Raw genomic sequence first — 22,266 nt, 5'->3', positions numbered from 1 at the left:
TGTCCTGTTCTTAAGAGAAAAGCCTAAAGGCACCTATATTTCACCAAATGGTGATAGAAATTAGTCTCTAGAATAAAATTAGGGTTAAGATTTTGGGGAAAAATTACAAATGCATTACATGCAGCAGAATTTGCTACATGATCAAAGTTCAAAAAGGGGAAAGTTGCTTACCCTATGAAATCAAAATGTAATCGGTGAAAGTCGGAGCCTATGATGCCAAGATCGCCTAGGCTTCTGCGGAATGGAAATCCAGTGGCTCAATGGGGGTAGAATCTAGAGAGAAGAACAGAGGTTTTAGAAAAGCAAGGTTAGTGAGATAGCTGTTTTGGAGGAAATGNCACAGTCACGTTCTGAAAGTGTCTTTTGTTGCAGCTAAGGTGTTTTAATTTTCTAAAACTTACTCTTATTACTTTAATATTCTTAAAAATTAAACTTTTAATTTATAGGTTATTACATGTTGTGTGTGATGGAGGGTGATATAGAAGTTGTTATTCACCATGGGGGGAAGTTGGTAAACGAAGGGTGCCTGAAGTATGAAGGGGAGTGTGATACTATGTATTTTGACCCTAACCACTGGAGTTACTATGTTGTGGTGAGTGTATTAAAAGCGCTTGGATGTGTAAGATTTCAGGATTTATGGTATTCTGTTGGATGTGGTCTTGTATTAGATGGTAAGCTAGAAGTGTTGTCTGATGACGTAGGAGCTATGCATATGGTCAATTTAGCTAGGTTAAATGGTCGAGTGCATTTATATGTTGTGCACAGTGTGTCTCAACCTGATGTCATTGAGATGATTGAATATAATGTACATGAAGAAGTTGAGGAAGTTTTACCTGAGATGCATGACGGTGGTGAGATTGCAAAGTTAGATGAAAGGACAAAAGAGCATGATGGTGGTGTAACTGCACAATTTGGTGATGAAACAGAGCAGTTAGATGAAGCTAACAGAAGAGAAGGAAATGATGTTGAGGCTAACACAACAGTTGTGAATGAATGGAGTTCATCAAATGATGATATTGGTGAAGTCAATATTATGGAGGACGAAGTGCATAGTGTGGATGGTTTAGTTGACATAAACATCTAGTGTGACTTTAGAGAAAGAGATAGTTCTGCCAATATGGAAGTTGATTGCAGTGTTCTTTCTGAGTCAGATTTGGAACAACATGAGTCAGATTTAGAAGAATATGACATTAGTGATAGTAGTTTATTCAATGATAAATGGGAGTCTGAGGAGTTAACTTCTCCTGATATGAGTGATGAAGAAAGTGATGTTGAAGAGGGATATGGAAATTTTGTTACATTCATTATGCCCAAAAAGATGGTTGATTTCAAGTGGGAGGTGGGAACATATTTTGGGCAAAAAGTAGACATCTTGGATGCCATCAAAACCTACGCACTGGAGAATGGAAAAAAACTGAAATTTATTAAAAATGATAAAAGAAGAATAAGGATTAAGTGTATGGGAGGAAAAGGAGAATGTCCCTGGATGGCTTATTTTGGTTACATGGAGGCAATAAATACATGGCAGTTAAGGACTGTGATGGATGGACACACATGCAATAGAGAGCATAAGTTGGGTCTATTCAATGCAAGATGGCTAAGTAAAAAATTGGAAAAGACAATAAGAGAGAATCCTACAGTTAAGGGAGTTGACATTAGAGCAAAAATAAGTAGGAAATGGAACATAGCAATAAGTAAAAATATGGCTTACAGAGCGAAAGCGTATGCTTCAGATGAAGTGGAAGGGTCCTTTACTAAGCAATATACTAGAATTTATGATTACGCTCATGAGCTATTAGCAAGAAACCCAGGTTCCACAATCAAGGTCAAACTTCAGGAAAATGATGAAATGCGAATTTTTGAAAGGTTCTACGCATGCCTCAAGGCATGCAAAGATGGCTTTCTCTCTTGCAGGCCAATCATTGGCCTTGGTGGAGCATTCTTGAAAGGTAGATATGGTGGTGAGCTGTTAACTGCTGTTGCTCGAGATGCAAACGATCAAATGATGCCACTAGCAGATGCTGTAGTAGAGGTCGAGAACAAGGAGACTATATGAAATGGTTTATGGAGCTACTAATTGAAGACCTAGGTGGACCTGACTTCTGTTCCTCACTTACATTGATATCAGATCAACAAAAGGTATGCATACTTTTGTTCTGTACTTCATATAAGCCATGTATTGGTTCTGTACTTGTATTATTGACGTCATATAAGCCATTTATTGGTTTTGCACTTCTCATTCACAAGGTCTGTTACAAGATGTAGAAGATCTACTTCCTCGAATTGCACACAGATTTTGTGTGAGACATTTATATGCCAATTTCAAGAAGAAATTCCCTAGAAAGAATCTTAAGATGCTTATGTGAAGGGCAGCACTTGCAACACACCCACAGAAATGGGAGAATGAAATGATAAGTATACGAGAGGTAAACGAAGATGCGTTTCGCCACTTGATAGTTATTCCTCCAAGGTGTTTTATTGGCCCACTTTCGATTTCTTTTCTTATGTGATTATTTTAAGTACTAATTGTATGACTTATTTTTACATTGAAGGTTTTGGTCCAGATCAAGGTTCATAAGCACAACTCAATGTGATACCTTGGTCAATAACATGTCAGAAACGTTTAATAGCGTTTTGGTGCACACGAGGACAAAACCAATTATTACAATGTTGGAGGAAATCAGACTTTATATCATGAAGAGGTGGGCCACTAATAGGTCAAGGGTGAAGTCATTTAAGTCAGCCATTTGTCCAAAAATACTGAGTAGACTACAAAAGGAGGCCCTACAAACACAGTACTGGATTCACAGGTAAAGTAATATAATTCATTTAAGGGCCCTACTTTCAGTACCTCCTATGCATTACTAATGTTGCCTCATCTTGACAACTGGTCTGCAGAAAAATTATTTGAAGTGAGACATGTGTCCCAAACTGGGGACAAGTATGTGGTCAACATAGATGAATCTTCATGCTCATGCAGAAAATGGAGCATCAGTGGAATACCCTGTGCTCATGCCTTGGCAGCAATGAAATTTCTCAACCTGAATGAAGACGACTACATACCTGCATGCTTTCACACTTCAACATATGAACACATATACTCCTCTATCATCTATCCTATTAATGGAAACAACTTGTGGGAGGTAACCCAATATGCAGATGTCATGCCTCCATAAAAAAGAAAGTTGCCTAGTCGTCCAAAGAAAAAAAGGAGGTTAAAGTAGTGGGAGTTGAAGAAAAATAGCACGAGGATGACCAAAGGAGGATTGCTTAAGAGATGTAGCAAGTGTAGGGAAGTGGGTCACAACAAAAAACGTTGTCCCAAGTCAGACGAACAAGTTGTTTTGCAGTCACAAGGAGAAGCACCCACTTCATTGGCTTAGGGTGTAGCACATGGAGAAGACTTCAACCTTGTTTTGCAGCCACTTCACAGGGACAAGTTGTTTTGCAGCCACTTGAACAATGTTTTTTGCTTTATGAAAGGACATGTAATAGATACATCTAAATTGCACCAGTCATTTAAAAACAATGCTTTACCTTTCAGAATATTCCTATTTGTATTTTGTATTATGAACATCTGGAAGACTACTTTTTTTGTAATATGAATGGCACATTTCATTGCCACCTTTCAGTGATATAAATATTGCCAGATTAAATGGGTGTTACATTATAGCAGCTACTTGAAGTCTGAGTACACTGTTGATTTATTCTCCTCTGAATTACTATGCTACAACTTGCAATATAGATTGTGAATTATTATGTTACACTGTTGATTTATTCTCCATAAAAAAGAAAGCAAATTAAGAGAAACTTAATATATGCATTTCTGATAGTGTTACCTCATTTAATAGTGACCAGTTCCTTGCAAATGCAAGATATTCACCCTTTTAGTTGTAAATGACACATTTATTTGGAACATAAAATTGTGAGCGACAGATTTAACAAACAACAATATAGACTGCAAATCTTGATTTCATTAAACAAACATCTGCAACTTTTACATTTGCAAGTAACACAACAATTGCAACAAAACTACATCAACACCTATTACGTTCTTGGATCACCTGCATTACACTACTTAGACACACATTATCATGCACTTCCCATCAACATTGCAACTGTAATCATGTTGATTACACATATAATACAGATAACCCTAACCAAAATTTTCATCCACTTTTCAAGACTCATAACAGCTTTCTGCACAACAACTATCTTGTTATCCCTTTCGTTTTCAACATTCTTCACCAACCTCTCATCATTTTCAAAAGTCTTGACCAATCTCACATCATTTGTTTCCAACAGCTCACAGCTAACACTTTCCTCGGTTTCAAATCACTCCACCATCTGAAGTAGTTGCATCCACCATTTTGACCTCCACCCTTATATCTAGGGCAACTCCAGAATTGTTTGCCTCTATTCTTAGTGGTTTTGGCAGTCCTCAGCACAGACTTCTCACCATAATAACAAAACGGTGACGCCTCCTTCCTATTCCAGCCTCCATCTCCACGAGAGCTGACAGACCGCAATTGCTTCCGACAATCATTGCAAGTGGACCATGAACACGAACATGAATGTTGCATCGACATGCTTGCATCTTCGTTTTCTACTTCCAACCTTCAATTGCTTTCGAATCCCAATGTTGAAGAACAACAAACCCTAAACCATCTTTCTACCTCTGCTTGCGAACACTGCGTTTCACCTTTGTTAGACAATTCTAATCCCAATTCTATTTTAAAATAACCCTAATTTTAAAATCTTTAACAAAAACCCCAATTTTTTAAGTTAACTGCCACGTGAATAATAAAACTCACGTCACAGGTTCTCTGCACGCCACATCAAGGTATCTGGCCAACTCACCTGCAAAGGTAAGCTGAAACTTAATTCTGTTAACTGCATTTAACGACAATGGTCAATTTCTTTCAATTCTTCACTATTAGGGACTTAATTGGCAAAAAAATAAATAAAAATAAAACAGAGATGAATATGGAACTAAAACGTGAAAATAGAGACTTCCGAATGAGTTTAACCTATAATTGAATATCTAGAGTAAGTATGATTTTATTTTATCTTTAATAAGCGGTGAAAGAAAAACACATTTAAGTTCATACACAACGTATCTAAGTTCATAGACACCTTTTTCATCAAATGAAGATAGTGAAGTTCAAGGTGAATGATTTACATCAACATTCTTAAAATAAATTATGGATACCTATTATGATTTTAAGAAATATTCATCAAAAAATGATATTTGTGATGAGACAAGATTGTAAGATAATATGAATTGCGCAAAAATATTATTGACAATATATTTATCCTAAAAATGAATTTGATTCATTTTGACTCAAGACTGCTTTTCAAATTTCAAATAGGACAATTTCTAATATATAGACAGACACACAATCTTTTAATTATATTTTATTATTTATAATAGTAATAATAGTTATTATTATAATAAGTCAAATACAGCCTAAAGTTAATTTTTTTATTTGATATAAATTTTGATTTTATTATAAAATATTAAATTTTGTTATAAAATAAAATTCGAGCATAACCCATATATAGAGTGAGCATATATGGATTAATTTGATCTTGAAAGTATTTTAAAAAAATTACCTTTAAGGAAAGCTGGGTTTACATGGAACGATTTTATTGAAAAAAAGTTGTGACGATCATGAACAACTTCAGATACGACAGGACGACTTCTGTATATATTAAAGTCGTTAGGGTCAAACACGATTTTAATCAGGATTGTCTATACTTAATCATATACCTAATTATAATTAAAGTCGTGTGAGGAATATACAACTTTTGTTTCAATTAAACATATATGATGAAGTCATAAAGAGTGATAACTTTTTTCAAAAATCTCCATCATTAAAGTAATATGGTGTTGATGATTTCTCATTTTTATATTATTTTATTATTTTATGTTTTGTATAGAAATTTTTTTTATCATATTATTATAAAAAAAATGTCTGCACCAAAATTTTTAAAAAATAATTTTTTAATCATATTATTATAAAAAAAATTAAGATATAAAATATTACAAAAAAATAAAATTATTAAAAGAAATATCAAAAAATTAGAAAATATATGATTATATAAAATGTTTAAAATGTTAGACTTTTAAAATCAATTAATCAAATTATTAAACAATAATTTAAAATAAAAAGTTATGTACATCAAAATTTTAAAAAATGAAAAAGTTAAAAAAGTAAAATAAAATAGACAGAGAATTCATGCTAGCAGAATTTCTATATATATAAAAAAAAAAAAATCTTTGAAGTTGTGTTTGATTCAGTGTTCTAAAAATGGATAATTTGACTCGATTCTGTTAAAGTATAAGCCAAGACAATTAATTAGTTAGTTCTTGGTAGTTGTTTTTTATTTTATAAATATTGGACCTTATATTTGTAAAAGTGATTTTTTGAGATATCAATCAATAAAACGAGTTTTCAATGCATTTATAATTTCTTTCTTTCTCTTCCTCTCTCTTCCTTCATTGACAATTTGGTGTTGATCGTGTCTTGTTGGGTCGTTCTTTGGCATCAGTGTTGCAGGATGGTTGGTGTGTGTGTTCATAGCGTTCGGTGCAAAGAGGCATTATCTTTCAGTCGCTACCGAGGTTCAAACCCGCACTCTTCACCATTCCAACAATGGTATCCAGAGTTTCAGGTTCGTGACTTGGGAGCTTCGTACTCATCTAGGGCTTGGCGGAAAGGTGATTGAAGCATAAAAAAGATCAAGACTGCGTTTCTTGGTGGAAGATTGTGGGTGTAAAGAATGGCCAGCAGAGATATGTCTGTTAATCTACCTATTCTCATAGAAAAGAACTAGAGCAGGTGGACCACACAAATGCGTGTCTTGTTTCGTGTTCAAGATGTCAGCAACGTGATAGAGGGAATGGTATATGCGTCTGACTTGCGTGGAACAGAGAAAGAGGAGTTCAAGAGAAAATATGATAGAGCTTTGCTAACTATCCATTAGTGTGTGGACGATGTGCATTTTGAGAAGATTCAAAATGCGGCTTCTGCAAGAGAAGCGTGGAACATCTTGGTGGACTGCCATGCCGAAGAGGAAAAGGTGAAGAAGTTAAAGCTCTAGGCGTTGAGGAGACAGTACGAGCACCTACTTATGGAGGATGGTGATAGGGTGAGCGAGTTTTTCAGTAAAGTACTCTTAATTGCTAATTAGATGAAGGGTTGTGGCGACGCTGTTACTAATCTCATAGTGATCGAGAAGATCATGCAGTCACTGCCTTCGACGTTTGATCATATTGTGGTGGCAATAGAGGAGTCGAGAGACCTTGAAAAACTCAAGATAGAGGAACTGCAAAGCTCTCTGGAAGCGTATGAAATAAGGATGAGGGAAAGAAATCTCATCAGACGTGAGGAGCAGGCGTTGAAGGTTCATCACGTTAAGAATGAAGAGAAGAATACAACCAAGAAATGGAAAGGAAAACATGGTAAAGGGAAGTGGAGAAAAGATAGGAACAAAGATGACTAGAATGAGTCTTTAACAGAGGAGGAAGGCAAGTCTGAGAAGAATTTCCGCAAGAAGGACAAGAGAAATATTGAGTTTTTTAATTGTCATAGGTATGTGCATTATACTAGTGAGTGCTATGCTAAAAAGAAGGAGCAGAAGAAGGGTCAAGGAAAGGAGGCCTAAGAAGCTTAAGTAGAGTCTGATTCAGAACCCATCATATTGATGACAACTACATTTACAGTAAGCTCACACTCTCAAGACAAACTGTGGTATTTGGATTCGGGATGTTCGAATCATGTGACCTGCCACAGAGATTGGTTGGTAAATTTTGTAGAGACTGAGATGAGCATGGTGAGATTTGCTGATGACAACACTTCAAAGGTAGAGGGAGTTAGTGATGTGGTTATCAGAAGAAAGAATGGCTCGTGTGCCATCATAACTGGTGTGCTGTTTGTACCTATAATAAGGTACAATCTTCTGAGTATTGGCCAATTAATTCAAAAGGGTTTTATGATAGTAATGAGAAGCTTCAATAAGGTTGAAGTATTTGATAAAAAGGAAAATATGATCTTGAGGAGCAAGATCTCAAAGGATAACTCGTTTCGAATTAGCCTTGTGAAGGCCACAACTTGTGAAGAATCTAGCGTTACAGAAGGAAAGATGAATTCTGATACACAAACTGATGGTGAGGAAGGTCTGGTGCATGTAGCCATGTTTGCAGGTGAAGAACCGTTCGGTCAAGTTGGAGCCTTGATTATAGGAGGTGCGGGACTGATCGGTCAAACCGAGGCCTTGAAGAAAATTGTGTGGAGGGATGCAATGAAAGAAGAAGTTGATCCTGTTGAGAGGGATGGAATCTGGAATTTAGCTGACACTCCAGCGGGGAAGGAGGAAAACGTTGAAGTGAACACTATCAAAGGAGCATGAGGAGTCACAAGAGAACCGAGACATGGCGCACACCGTTCAGTCACGTCATTTTGCCACTCCCGACCACAACGTTCATTTAATCGAGCGAGACGTCTCTCAAGAGCGTCAAACTGGCAACCACACTCAAACCGTTCGGTCATGTCACTCGGTCACTCTTCAGAACCGTTCGGCCTTGGTCGCATAGCTCGAGCAAGTTGGCATCCGCCTTTGTCACGTGATTGGCAGGAACAGTTGCTCAATGAACGGACAAGTGTGTGTTCTATTAGACACGAAGACACCATTCGGTCACACACCGTTCGATCTCAACGTTGTGCACGAGATAGGCTTGCAAGGATGGGTGCTATCTTTGGGTGCTCGGCTTAGAGGGGAGTGTTAGAGTATAAGCTGAGACAGTTAGTTAGTTAGCCAAACTATCCTTGGCAGTTGTTTTTCATTTTATAAATACTGGACCTCGTATTTGTAAAAGTGATTTTTTGAGAGATCAGTGAATAAAACGATTTTTCAGTGCATTTAGAATTTCTCTCTTTCTCTCCCTCTCTCTTCCTTCATTGACAATTCGGTGCTGATCGTGTCTTGTTGGGTCGTTCTCTAGCATTAGTGTTGCACGGTGGTTGATGTGTGTGTTAGTAGCGTTCGGTGCAAAGAGGCATTACCATTCGGTCTCTGCCTAGGTTCAAACCCTTGCTCTTCACCGTTCCAACAGATCCGATTTGATTTATTATGTTTGTCACTTAGGGAAACAAACTCAATCTGTCTCATTTATTAGTGAATCGAAAAAAAAAATTCAAACTTGACTTAACCCACCACGGGTTTGGGTTAAACGCGTTGACTCACTACCTTACTTAATTACAATTTTTTTTTCAAATAAAAAAAATTACAATTTTTTTTTGTAATTCAAATCTAAATAAATTTCATTCTAAAATGATGTTAAACTTTAAAGACAATTCAATGTAAAAAATAGTACTATACAGTCCAAAAGCAAACACAAAAAGGGAACAAATAAGTTTCTAAATTGATATTTTTGTCACTTATCCATTTATAATATTAGATTCTTGAAGGGATATATAAATTCATAATATATTTTTTCTTGAAACATCTTTTTCTTGGCTTAATTACCTTTTTAGTCCCCAAGTTAGGGGCTGAATTTATGTTTGATACCCGCTTTTAAAAGTGATTAAATTTGGTTCTCAGGTTACTGATTTTGCTTTTAATAGGTCCCTTATGTTAAATTCACAGTAACGGTGTTAACTTTGTCTGACGTGGAACAATTTTTCCTCTCTATCCTTTGTTCTTATTGTAACACTCTCAACTTTTTCTGTCTTTTCTCTTCTCTCTCTTCTCTCTCCTCACAGTCTGATATACGTCCTCTCTTTCGTATTAATGTTTTTTCTCTCTCCTCTACGTCAAGTTTTTCCATTTTCTTTTATGCAGAAACTCAGTCTTAGGGTGAGTGACCTGTTGCAACCCAACTCGTGCATTCGAAGAAGGGTTGGTTTTGGTTTGGTAAACTTCCACCCATGGTCTCTGAATTCAAACTCATCGCCTGCCTCCGCGAGTTCCTCCAGAGTTCCGACCTCAACATCACCACCACCCCACCCTCAAACTTATATTCGCATTTTTCTGACTTTGTTAGTGATGATGAAAGGAGATTGTCACATGCTTTTCTAACTTCTAGTATTTGCTATCAGCCGTATCTTTACAAAGGGAGTGTTGGATGCAATGACATAGATTTAGTCTTATTGCCACGTGGGAGTTCTATGGTGAGTACATTGAAAGGAAGAATGGCGTTGAAGACCAAACTTCAAAGAAATTAGTGGAGGAGAAAGACATTGAGAAAAAGTTGGGAGATGGTTGTAATTTAAATCTATTCCATTTTTGTCTGCAATTGTTAGTGCCACATTGAGGGAGGCGACCAATAACCTTCATAAAGCATTGCCGGTGGAGATGACGAAGAGCACCGACGAAGATGGGGAAATGCGCACCAGTGGAGGTGGGAAAACCCTAAACAATTTACTTGTGCACCGACGAAGATCATAAACAATTTTCAGGTAAGACCAGGAAGGATCAAACATAAGCTCTTCATCTTTTGTTTCTCCACCAGTAGCACTAGGACGAAACTTGGGTGGGAAAACCCTGAACAAATTACTTGCACACGTTTTACACATTGTAGCTATTGATGGTTCTGTGAACTTTGCAAATCCAAAAGAAACAAAATCAACAAGCTCTACTAATGAAACATCTTTGAAAGATATATGGGGATCAACTACCTCCACTCCAACACGCAAGCTTGCTGGAAATACCATTGATGATACCCGCTTCACTGCATTTAATTTGCTTGAAATTACAACCCCAACATTCGAACACTGAAAGACATTTGCAAAAGTAGTAGCACTCCCAGAATCACTCTGAGCCGAATCTGATGTGTCAGATTTTGGCACCTTCTTGGGCAATTTGCTAAGAATTTGCTTTAACATGGTGCCAATGTAGCAAACCTAACAGACAAAACACCAGCATGAGTTTATTGGTGAAATGAACCATAAGAGCACCCGAAAACGTGCAATCATATAACAAAAAAGCAAACTAAGACCCGCGTATAAGAGCTTATACGGATGAGTTTCATTGTTTTAACCAAATTTAAGGCTTCTTTGAAGAAATTCAGTAGATACGGATGAGTTTCATTGTTTTAAAGGCAGATGAAGTTCATCTAAATAAGTATTTAAATAAAATCGAGAAGAAACAATAAATTAATACAAATAATTAAAAACTCTTGAGTGGAAGTAACAGTGAATGGCAAAACCCAAGATCGGGGTCTAAGTTAAAAAATTACAAAGAAGTTGAGGAAGCATTAAAGCAGTGCACAATCCTTGAACCTTACGTGAGCATTACCATTCAATTTTATCCATTAAGAAAATAGTAGAAAGAAACTCCTGAACAAGTCAAGACAGAGAAATCAATACATTTAAGAATTTAAAAATCTGCAAAGGTGGTAATTGAGAGAGAAGCAGAAACGAGCAACCTGATTTGGTTGGGAAAGAAAAAATTGGGGAGAAGAGAGGATGAAGTAGTCAAAGAAGTAAGAAGCATTATAGAGAAAGAGAAAGATGGTGTTTTATTTGTTGGGTGTTGAAGAAAAAAAAAAGAGTTTGACATAGAAAATGAGAGACTTGTTTGGAGAATAAAGAGAGGTGAGAGAAAAAAAATATCGCGTAAGCGTGTGAAATTATAATGATGTTATAATGGTGTGACAAAGAAACAGGAGAGAGAAAGAAGTGTCAGGAATAGCATAATAGAGAGAAAAAAAATACCACCACCTAAGTGTGAAGTTAACGTCGTTCCTAGCTACTTAACGGAAGGGACCTATTAAAAGAAAAATCAGTAACCTGGGGACCAAATTAAATCACTTTTAAAAGCGGGTATCAAACAGAAATTCAGCCTCCAACTTGAGGACTAAAAAGGTAATTAAGCCCTTTTTCTTTATCCCCATCCAACACAATAAGAAAAATATTAACTAATAATATTGAAACACAAGGTAAAATATAGTTAAATTAAATTAGATGACTTGGAGAGTCAATTCAGCTTACTACGAGTTTAACCCGGATGAGTCAGTTTCTAAGTGGATCGTGTTGAAAATTAATCCATATAAAAAGATAATATTTTTTTCAAACCTAACCCAATACAAACTCATGATGCAATAGATTGATCCATAAATTTTAACCCATTTTAACTATGGAAAATAAAATTTTAACACCATTTTTTGACATCATTTTGACACTGCACACGTGTCAAAATGTGGTTGGACGATTTCAAATTAAAAAACAACCTTTGGTTTTTTTCTTCCAAACATACCCTTGTCTCAACTTTTTTAATTTGAAATCGTCCAATCACATTTTGACACGTGTGCAGTGTCAAAATAGTGTCAAAAAATGGTGTCAAAATATCATTTTCCTTTAACTATAGTAATTTGACCCTAATAACTTTAGTATTTACTCGAAAATCATATTCTGCTAGCCTAAATTCTCCATTGATCTAAAGTCGTCCATGATAGTCATAGCCATTTTATAATAAACTCATACTAGATAAATACAATTTATTCTTGAACGTAATTTTTTAGAAATGTATCAAGATCTGTACTTTCAAATTCAAAATAAAATTAACCCAAATATGTAAAAGTAAAATCCATACATACCATGAATACATAATCAAATCAATCAAAATTTAAGGATATCAAATTAACTATATTTTTTATTTTATCTTACACGTGTATTCAAACACAAAAAATAATTCTTGCATTCTAAAGTTAGGATATTATATATATATATATATATATATATATATATATATATATATATATATATATATTTAAATTATTTAAATATTACTATTTTAAAACAAAATATTATATTAGTTAAGGTAATTAGAACCGGTTTTCGTTATCTGAAATTCAATTTGATAACTCAAAATATAATTATAATATTGAAATTACGAAAAAACTGAAGTGATACAATTTTCCATTTTTAATTCATTAAAAATACACTAATTCAATGATAATTTAAATTATTTTTCATAAAGAGAAATGTATATTCGTATGTAATTATTTAAGGCATGTTACAACTATAAAAGTAACACCAATTATAAAATATTTAATATTATGGTTTAATTGAAATTTGAATTAATTTGCAAATAGATTTTCAATTTAAAAAGGAACAATACAAAATCCATTTTATTTTTATAATTTGAAAAGTGAATAATGTATTCAAGTGAAAGAAATATTAGCAATTAATGTTAAGAAAATGAGTAATTATGATAAATTGGTATCATTCTCTCTCTCTCATACAAACACCCTATTATCATATAGCATGCAGCTAACATGCACAAGAGCTTACAAAGCTTTTATCTAATACTTATATCTTACAATATTATTAAATAGTTTCTAAAAATTATATTTCATATGCAAGATTATCTTACTCTTATTTTGTTTCCGAATTACTTGTTTATCTATTTTATTTGGTCTGTCAAATCCGTCTAAAATCATACTTATCGTAACTTTTTTATTAATTACCATATAAAATCTTCTATATAAAAAGGGTATTAGTTTAATATTTTGATTTATAAAAATAAGAGAAAAACAGGAAAATAGTGTTATATATGAGTTGACATCTGAACGAAATGTGTCATGGCAGTTGAATGCAGTGTATTGAAATACGTAGTAAGGTACATGCACCCATACATAGAATAATACAAGAAGACAGAGTCCTAAGTAGCATGTACTAAACACACAGCAAGAAAGTAAACCCCTTTTCGTTTCACACTATGTTGTTGTTGTTCATTCTTCGTCTTATGGTTTTTCCACATAAATAAATTCTATTCCTTCTCTTACACTCTTGTTTTTGTTAGCTATGTATAGTTTTCTCCATTATTAGGGTTTTTCATTTGAAATGTGGAGGTACATCAATGGAGTCCTCTGAATCCGAATCAGTTAGTTCTCCCACCAAGGACTCTTGCTAATGGGTAAAACTTTGTCCAGAACACTCGATCACGATCCTCAACAGTCAGATCTCAATCATGTTGCCCAAGATGATGATGCACTTAACAGGGAGCTTCAGAACAAGTTGGATTTGAAGGATGTGAGTGAGAGTGAGGATAAAGGTTCGAACTTGGAAGATGGGGGTGGGAAGTTGAGTGATGAAGGTGCTGCACCTGAAGGTGGTAAGGGTGAAGGGAGTGAGGATGATGGTGGTGGTGGTGGTGATGATGTTGTTGGTGTTGTTGATGATGATGATTGCAATGGAGGGGACGAAGGGTGTGATTGGATTGAGAATGTGAATGAGAGTGAAAGTGATAAGGTGGGTGGAGATGTGGAGGGAGTAGATAGCAGGGATGAGAGGAGCAGTGGGAGAGCTCAACAGTACCCGTTGAGGCCAGAGGCTGAAGACTGTGCGTATTATCTCAAAACTGGAAGCTGCAAATTTGGATTCAATTGCAAGTTCAATCATCCACTTAAGAGGAAAAACCAGGTCTCTCTCGTTGGTTTTCGCTTTCTATCGCACTATTACTAATCAAATATTGGTATAGTAGCATGAAGTTGAAATAGTTAAGTTAAGCATCAATAATTAGGTGTTAGTATGATTGCATTAGGTGTTAAGTTGTTAAGCAGATGAACATCAGTTAAGTATTATATGCTAAATAATTGAAGACAGGGAGTTTAATATACATGCTATAAGTTGTGAAGGATTTGCTAGGCAAAAAATATAAAAAACTGGAAGTATTATTTAAAGGGTTACATTTGTTGAACATTTTATGATTGAGAATATCTTATATACATGTTCACTTATTGAGTTTTAAATGTATTAACGCCACATGAAGGCTAAGAAAGAGAATGCGGGAGAAAAAGAAGAACAGGCAGAAAGATCAGGGCAGACGGAATGCAAGGTATTTTCAGAATACTGTAACTTTTGTTTTATTTTTTAATTTTTTGGTTTTTTCATGTATTTTGCATAAGAAGCATTGTTATCTGAGACATGATTTGAAGCTATGAACAACTCTAGTATGTTTGTCAGTGTCTGTGGATTAGCCNCTCCCACTAGACTCAAATCCCTTGTTGGTTTGCAAATGCTAGATTGTATTATCTGAATTTTGGACATAGGCATGTAGGTTTATATTAAAATCAAGAAAATGTAGATATNATTATATATGCGTATGAGACACTAACAACAAAGGTGGAAAAGATAGTTCTCTGTAAATAAATACAACCAAATAGGAATAAGACTGAAATAGATTTGCCAAAAAGGCAATATTATCAGCTACAGGACACTCTCTCTATCAAACCTCCCAATATTCTCTCATAAGTTGCATACCTGTAACAGATTCCGCCCAATTCTACCCAAAGACTCCATACAGTTATTTGTTTTTTACTCTTCAATTCTGATTCACAATATATTTCCCAATGCTTCTCTACTCAGAATTTGCTAGCTGTCTCTGTGTAACAGACTTCCGCTCTGGATCTTTTTTCCATTTTCCCCAAGTCGCCTATCCTTTATGTTGTGCCCATTCTTTCCCATTCCATGTATATTTGTCTTATATACTTGGGCCAAGGGTGTATCACATGTATTTATTAAAATGTAGGTTCGGTCTGTGGAAGATTATCTAAGGTTAACTTGAGGAGGTTTAAGCATGCATTGCCTTTTAGTTTTATCTTATCTGCTAATGTTATTGGTTTGGCAAATAACTACAGCTTTTTATCACAATGTCATGTTTAAAGTAGATACTTTTTTTTTATTATTATTTGTATGCCATAAAATGCTTTTAGTTTTTGGGACTTTCATATTATTTTTTATTTAATTTCTTTGCCATTAAGGGATATTTTACTAAATAATGTAAAAATGATATACTCGAGTTTGATTTGGTGAGTGATATAACCATATAAGGAATAATATTCTCTATTAGAATTTTGTGATCATTATGCAGAATTCAGTAGTTGTCAAATGACTGATAGTCGAATGATACCCCTTTTTGATACACTTTCTGATTAGGTATTGGTATGTCTTTCTATATGTCGTGCATTTGCCATGAACAAAGATTCTGTCATGGTGGATCATGGCATATTTATTAGTTTGGCAGGTTTCTTTCTCTGATGCTATACTACGTGTTTGGTCATTATGAAGTTCTCTGTTTTGCTTTTTTTCTGGCATTGTGAATCATGTTGGCCTAGCCTTGCTACGTTGAAAAATGTTGGATCCCTATAACAGTTTTTGGATGAAACATGTTTGTATATGTATGTTTAATCTCTTTGTTTCGTGTTTTTAAAATGTCATACTATTTATTACAGGTTCATAACAGAATTTTCTTTTGCTGATGTTGTGGCAGTATTATTTAAGATCTGGTGGTTGTAAGTTTGGGAAGGCTTGTAAGTTTAATCACAAAAGGGAAAAGTGTTCATCCGCAAACCCAATTGCAGAGCTTAACTTCCTTGGCCTGCCTATTCGAGTGGTATAACCTTGATTCCTCATACCATGTTATGCTGAAAATTACTTTGTGTTCGCTATCTTTTGTTTCTGTTTAATGTGTGAAATACTTGTACCTGAAACTTAATGAGGTTGTTTTTCATGACAGGGAGAGAAAGAGTGTCACTATTACATGCGAAATGGCTCTTGTAAGTTTGGAGCAAACTGCAAGTTTAATCATCCTGATCCTACGGCTGGAGGAGGTGATTCTCCTTCTAGATATGATAATGGAAGTTCTGTTTCATTACAAGGTGTATCCCAGTCATCTATATCCTCGTGGTCTTCTACTAGACCATTAAATGAATCCACTCCTTTTGTGCCAATGATACTTTCAGCTAATCCAGGGGTTTCTCCTCAAAGTTCTGAATGGGACGGATATCAGGTAAATCAATAGATTTCAATAACTATCTTGGTAGGGACATTCTATTGTATTATTAGTATATGATGGCAAACTATTCTGCCAATTTTCTATCATACAAGATCTATTCAATTTAAAGCAAGATATCTAATGTTCTTTTTATCATTTCACTTTCTGAGTTAAATATTCTGCATATTAACCCTTATAATTGATTGTTTTCCCTGCTATTTGTTCAACTTGGGTTTTCTACAGGCACCTGTCTATCTACCTGAGAGGAATATGCATCTACCTTCAACATATGTCATGAACAACCCAGTTATGGAAACAAATGTTTATATGCATCATCAACAACAAGTGCAGGTTGAAGAGTTTCCAGAAAGGCCTGGTGAACCTGAATGCAGCTATTTCTTAAAAACTGGTGATTGCAAGTTTAAATCTAATTGTAGGTTTCACCATCCAAAGAATCGGATTACAAGATTACCTCCATGCAGCCTTAGTAACAAGGGTCTACCTTTGAGACCGGTAAGTTATTTTGTTCTATTGTTTTTTGCATTCATGTAGACTCTAAAATTTACAAGATTCCTGTCACATTTGTTCCACCGTTTCTGTTTAGTTTTCTCTTTACACATTCTAGACAAATTATTTGATGAGAAATGTAGAACAAAGAAGCTGTTGGTTCTGAAAAAATGCTAGTGCACATCATGAAAAGCAGTTGGTTCTGCTCAAGAAAATGTTGTGGTAATATAGGTTCTTATAGATAAAATTGAAACAGTTATGTATTTCTTTTCTGATTCGGAAAAGACAATATCTTGTATTCTTTGATTGGTCATGACACAAAAGGTTAGGCTTGCTGGTTTACCTGATCTATGTGGAATGTCTTATGAAAATTCAGGACCAGAATGTTTGCACATATTACAGCCGTTATGGAATTTGCAAATTTGGACCAGCTTGTAAGTTCGATCACCCACCACCCTCAACTATGAATGGACTTGATCAACAATCCTCGTACTCAAATTCTGCTAGTGTTGATGTGTCTGAAAATGGAGGTGTCAGTGATGGGAATCAATAGTCTCTATAAACATTTTCTGGTTTTGAATATGCATATCAACTAAAGTTGTAATTTTTATTTTAAAAAACATGATAAATTTATTTAATTTCTCTAGTTATGCCTAATGGGGCGCAAGCTTTTCAGAATAGCAGCAATATGTCTGTTTAATAGAAGTTTTATTACCAGTAGTAATATGTATATTATTTTTTTCTTGAGTTTCTTTTCTCTCATTTGGATCATCATTAGATTATTGGTGTGAATGTGAATTTGTGTTTATGTATAATGAGTGTTCAATTTAATTACGAACTTGGGTAGTATTAGAATAACTATTGGACTATTATGATAATGATACCTAGTCAACATTTTTTTGACAACATTTGAAGATCATTTACGTATCATTATGTAATTGGTTCAAAATTACTCCACAGTCAATAATAATAATTATAAACACTACTATAGACCAATCACAAAATAATACATAAGTGATGTTCAAATGTTATAAAAAAAAAATATTATCTACGTATTATTATCGTATTATTTTTGGTTAAAATCGTGAATGAAGCAGTGTGATTGTAGATCATATGTAAAATACACCTTGTTGAGGTAAGAGAACCCATGTTTATTTTGTGCAAGAACTACCCTCTTTAACAAGTTCATTAACACGTTATCATAAAATAGATTTTTATCCCATATTTGTGATCATAATATCTCAATTTAACTTTGTTTTATTCCTTGAATATCTTCATTTTAGTTTTTTGTTTTTCTATTTCTACGTAATATTATAGACAAGTATGCTTGTATTTTAGTTAAAATGGGAGTTGTCATCTATCTTTGATCTTAGTAGAATCTTAAGTTTAATAACATTGACTAAACTAAATGATGGGAAAAGTACAGTAAGCATCGATAATGGAAGAAAAAGATGGAATATTTTAATTATTTGTTTGGAAGGGCACGGAATAGAAAAGTTTTTTTTTCATTCAAAAGGTAAACTAGACAATTTTGTGTACAAATATAAAAAGTAGACGTGTTTAAGTTATATAATTTAATAATATAATCTAAATTATATGGCAAGAATATATTTTTTTTAAACTTTTAATTACATTTTTAAATTATAATATTTAGAATACAATCTTTTTTCCAATACATTCCATCTTTTTTTTTGTTGCCGCTATTTTTAATCTCCTTTTTAATAATTATATAACCAAATAACAATTTTGCAAATTCAATTATGCTATTTTCTTTTTATTGTCTTCATATTATTATAAGATAAAGGGTTAAATATGTTTTTAATCTCTATATTTTGGACGATTTTGGTTTTAGTCCATATTTTGAACTAAGGTACAATTTAGTCCTTCAACTTTAGAAAACTCTGATTTTAGTCCTTTTTACCAAATTTTTTTAACTTTATTTGCTGTTTCAGTTAACATTGAAACAAAAATGTGTCAAACAGTGTAAACAATCCAAATACTATAATGAAACAAGTTAAAAAAATCTGGTACAAAAGACTAAAAGCAGAGTTTTCTAAAGTTGAAGGACTAAATTGTACCTTAGTTTGAAAGAGGGACTAAAACCAAAATCGCTCCAAAGTATAGAGACTAAAAACATATTTAACTCTAAGATAAAATATTAAAATACATATGTTTATTTATGCTTATGACATTTTTCTCTTTAAGAATTCTTCCATAAGATTATTTTTTAAAGTGATATTGATAAATCATCTTTTTCTTTAAAGGGATAGTAATATAATCTGAAAAACAAAACTATACAACAAACATGTTTTCAAATCATCAATTAAAACATCAATTCTGGAATACAGGTTTCTAGAATATAAATTCCAGAAAATATTTATTGAAAATAATACTGTCTAAGATTTGACTTTCATAACATGAATTAGGATATCTAAATAGAGTAATTTAAAATAGTGAAAATATTGTTTTAGAATGACTTTTTAGAAACTGTATAGAACTTTTCTGGAACAAGTGCAGCATACATGGATCGCCTAATCTAAAACATTGAAAATGCATTATTCGTTGGTAAATCTATAATATAAACATATAATTTCAGTGCATACTACCTTGTGTTTTTATTAATGTGGAAAAAAGTCAAATATATACTAGCGAATAAGAGAGAAGAATACAAATAAGAAAAACAAAAACTTTTACAACACAAAGTAGAATTCAAGATTGTAAAATAACAAATTATTGTTGTAACCCTCAAACTGGAAATAGATGTTCAACATTGCCAGCTTGGAACATAAAACGATAAAAGTTAAAATGTCTGCAAGTTGATATGGTGAAGCTATGGGCAGCAATTTAAGTAAACCAGAATGAACTTTTTCACGAACAATATGGTAGTCAATATTAATGTGCTTGATACGTTTGTGAAAAACTTGTTTGCCGTTATTTGAAGAGTAGATTAATTGTCACAATAGAGAAGAATAGGGCGCTGAACAGGAACACGTAAATCATCAAGAAGATAGGTGAGCCACTGAAGCTCACACGTAGTGGTAGCAAGGGCACGATACTCAACCTCAGAGGAACTACGAGAAATAGTGGGCGACTTCTTGGAGTGCCAAGAGATTAAGGAATCACCAAGATAAACTGAAAACCCTGTAATTGGACGACAAGTATCAAGAGAACTGGCCCAGTCTGAATCACTAAATGCTTTCAATTGAAGAGAGTTGGTAGAAGAGAAGAAAAGTCTCGAGCCAAGAGCAGACTTCAAGTATCGTAAAATACGAAAAATAGCTTGAGAATAAGCTATTGTAGGAGATGACATGAACTGGCTAAGATGATGAACAAAATGGGTAATGCTAGGGCGAGTTGTAGTAAGATAGATAAGACGGCCAAGCAAGCGACAATAAGAGGAAGGATTAGAGAGAGGAGTCATCGTTGTAGCAAAGAGGCAGGTAGTGTAGTCCATAGGTGTGTTGGAATTTAAGAGTATTAGAGACAATTTTCAGATTCATGAAGAGTTATCATTCATGAAGAGTTACCATTCATGAAAAGTTACAATCATTCATGAAGAGTTACAATTATTCATGAAGAGTTGCTATTCATGAAAACTTACAATCATTCATGAATAAATGTAACTAATCAGAATCTGGTATCTCTTGAATTGATGCCTGATCAACATCTATATAAAGGGATTCTGTCCTCTACTGAAATTCATTTCGTCATTTTCTTAACACACAAATCAATTATTGAGAATCATATTCTTGTTTAACGATAATACTAAGAGTGAGTATTATCGTTGTATTTCTTCTTTGTATCTCAAAAGAGGATTTCGTGATCCCTTCACTCTTATAAGGGACGAAATATTGCTTTTAGGAAAGTGTGTATTCACGCCTAGAAGAATATATCAAGTCTACATTGTTGTTCATCTTGTTTCCCTAAGTTCTTGGAAGATTGTTCCAACAGTCTAAAAGCAATATTTTCTCTAAGATGACAACAATTCGTGAGATGTCTGCAAACTTTCACAAATTAGACAAGTTTGAAGGCGTTGGTTTTCGACGATGGCCAAAAAAGATGCATTTCCTTCTCTCGGCTCTAAACGTGGCATATGTTATAAGTTCTCCCCAACCCAAAGAAAGCGAAACCGAGACATAGGAGGAACAACAAAGAAGGAACAAATGGGAGAATGATGATTATGTCTGTCGTGGTCATATTTTGAACGATATGTCTGATCCTTTATTTGACATATATCAATATGTGGATTCTGCAAAAGAACTTTGGGATCAACTTGAAAGCAAATACATTTCTGAAGATGCATCAAGCAAGAAATTTCTGGTTAGTAATTTTAATAATTACAAAATGATTGATGCTAGACCAATAATGGAACAATTTCATGAAATCTAAAGAATCCTAGGAAGTTTCAAGCAACATAATATTACAATGGATGAGATGTTTATTGTTTCTTCTATAATTGACAAACTACCACTAAATTGGAAAATGTTAGAAATTCTCTAAAACATAATAAAGATGATATGAATGTTGAATAGTTGGTTGCTCATCTTCGGATAGAAGAAGGGATCCGTTTGTAAGATGGTCAAAAGGATTCCAATCATCCTAATTCTTCTACTGTTAATATGGTGGAAGATGGAAAAACGAAAACAATACCAAATAACAAGAAAAGGCCTCATAATTTCTATAAAGAAAAGATGAACAAAAGGCCAAAATTTGGTAAAAAAAGTCAACAAGCCAATTGTTGGTAATGTGGCAAGCCTGGTCATTTAAAGAGGGATTGCACAATCTGGAAAAGGAAGATGGCCAAGAATGGCGGTAAACAAGGTCAAGGCGAGTCTAGCCAAGGCCAACCGAGAAAAGGTAATTGTATACAAATTGCACACAATTCTGTTTTGAATTTTGTGGAGATGGTTTTTGAAATCTTTTGTGTACAGACTGATGATTCATGGTGGATCGATTCAGGAGCTTCAAGACATGTTT

At 34.1% G+C, this 22,266-nt stretch overlaps 3 protein-coding genes across 3 annotated transcripts; 2 read left to right on the top strand and 1 right to left on the bottom strand.

The window, feature by feature from the left end:
- The first annotated feature begins 1,117 nt into the window (after positions 1-1,117).
- LOC106760318 lies at positions 1,118-2,056 on the top strand. The gene has a single exon (XM_014643767.1). It carries the CDS (start codon positions 1,118-1,120, stop codon positions 2,054-2,056), a length of 939 nt encoding a protein of 312 aa, XP_014499253.1.
- Positions 2,057-13,640: 11,584 nt separating this feature from the next.
- LOC106759799 (zinc finger CCCH domain-containing protein 43) lies at positions 13,641-18,039 on the top strand. The gene is made up of 6 exons (XM_014643140.2): positions 13,641-14,429; positions 14,779-14,844; positions 16,279-16,401; positions 16,525-16,797; positions 17,026-17,295; positions 17,666-18,039. Exons 1-6 carry the CDS (start codon positions 13,920-13,922, stop codon positions 17,840-17,842), a joined length of 1,419 nt encoding a protein of 472 aa, XP_014498626.1. The 5' UTR covers positions 13,641-13,919; the 3' UTR covers positions 17,843-18,039.
- A 2,197-nt stretch (positions 18,040-20,236) lies between these two features.
- On the bottom strand, positions 20,237-20,710 carry LOC106760317 (uncharacterized mitochondrial protein AtMg00810-like). Its single transcript, XM_014643766.1, has one exon. The coding sequence runs from the start codon at positions 20,708-20,710 to the stop codon at positions 20,237-20,239; it is 474 nt and encodes a 157-aa protein (XP_014499252.1).
- Positions 20,711-22,266: the final 1,556 nt, after the last annotated feature.

Source organism: Vigna radiata, chromosome 5 (assembly GCF_000741045.1).
Source record: "Vigna radiata var. radiata cultivar VC1973A chromosome 5, Vradiata_ver6, whole genome shotgun sequence".
Lineage (NCBI taxonomy): Eukaryota > Viridiplantae > Streptophyta > Magnoliopsida > Fabales > Fabaceae > Vigna > Vigna radiata.
This window is presented reverse-complemented; position numbering and strand designations above follow the sequence as displayed.

What these genes read in the sequence shown, in the direction of transcription:
- LOC106759799 (XM_014643140.2), top strand. Translation starts at nt 13,920, where the DNA reads ATGGGTAAAACTTTGTCCAGAACACTCGATCACGATCCTCAACAGTCA. An exon ending in CAGGGCAGACGGAATGCAAG is followed by an intron (nt 14,845 to 16,278) that starts GTATTTTCAGAA and finishes ATGTTGTGGCAG; the next exon opens with TATTATTTAAGATCTGGTGG. An exon ending in TTGGCCTGCCTATTCGAGTG is followed by an intron (nt 16,402 to 16,524) that starts GTATAACCTTGA and finishes TTTTCATGACAG; the next exon opens with GGAGAGAAAGAGTGTCACTA.
- LOC106760318 (XM_014643767.1), top strand. Translation starts at nt 1,118, where the DNA reads ATGGAAGTTGATTGCAGTGTTCTTTCTGAGTCAGATTTGGAACAACAT.
- LOC106760317 (XM_014643766.1), bottom strand. Translation starts at nt 20,710, where the DNA reads ATGACTCCTCTCTCTAATCCTTCCTCTTATTGTCGCTTGCTTGGCCGT.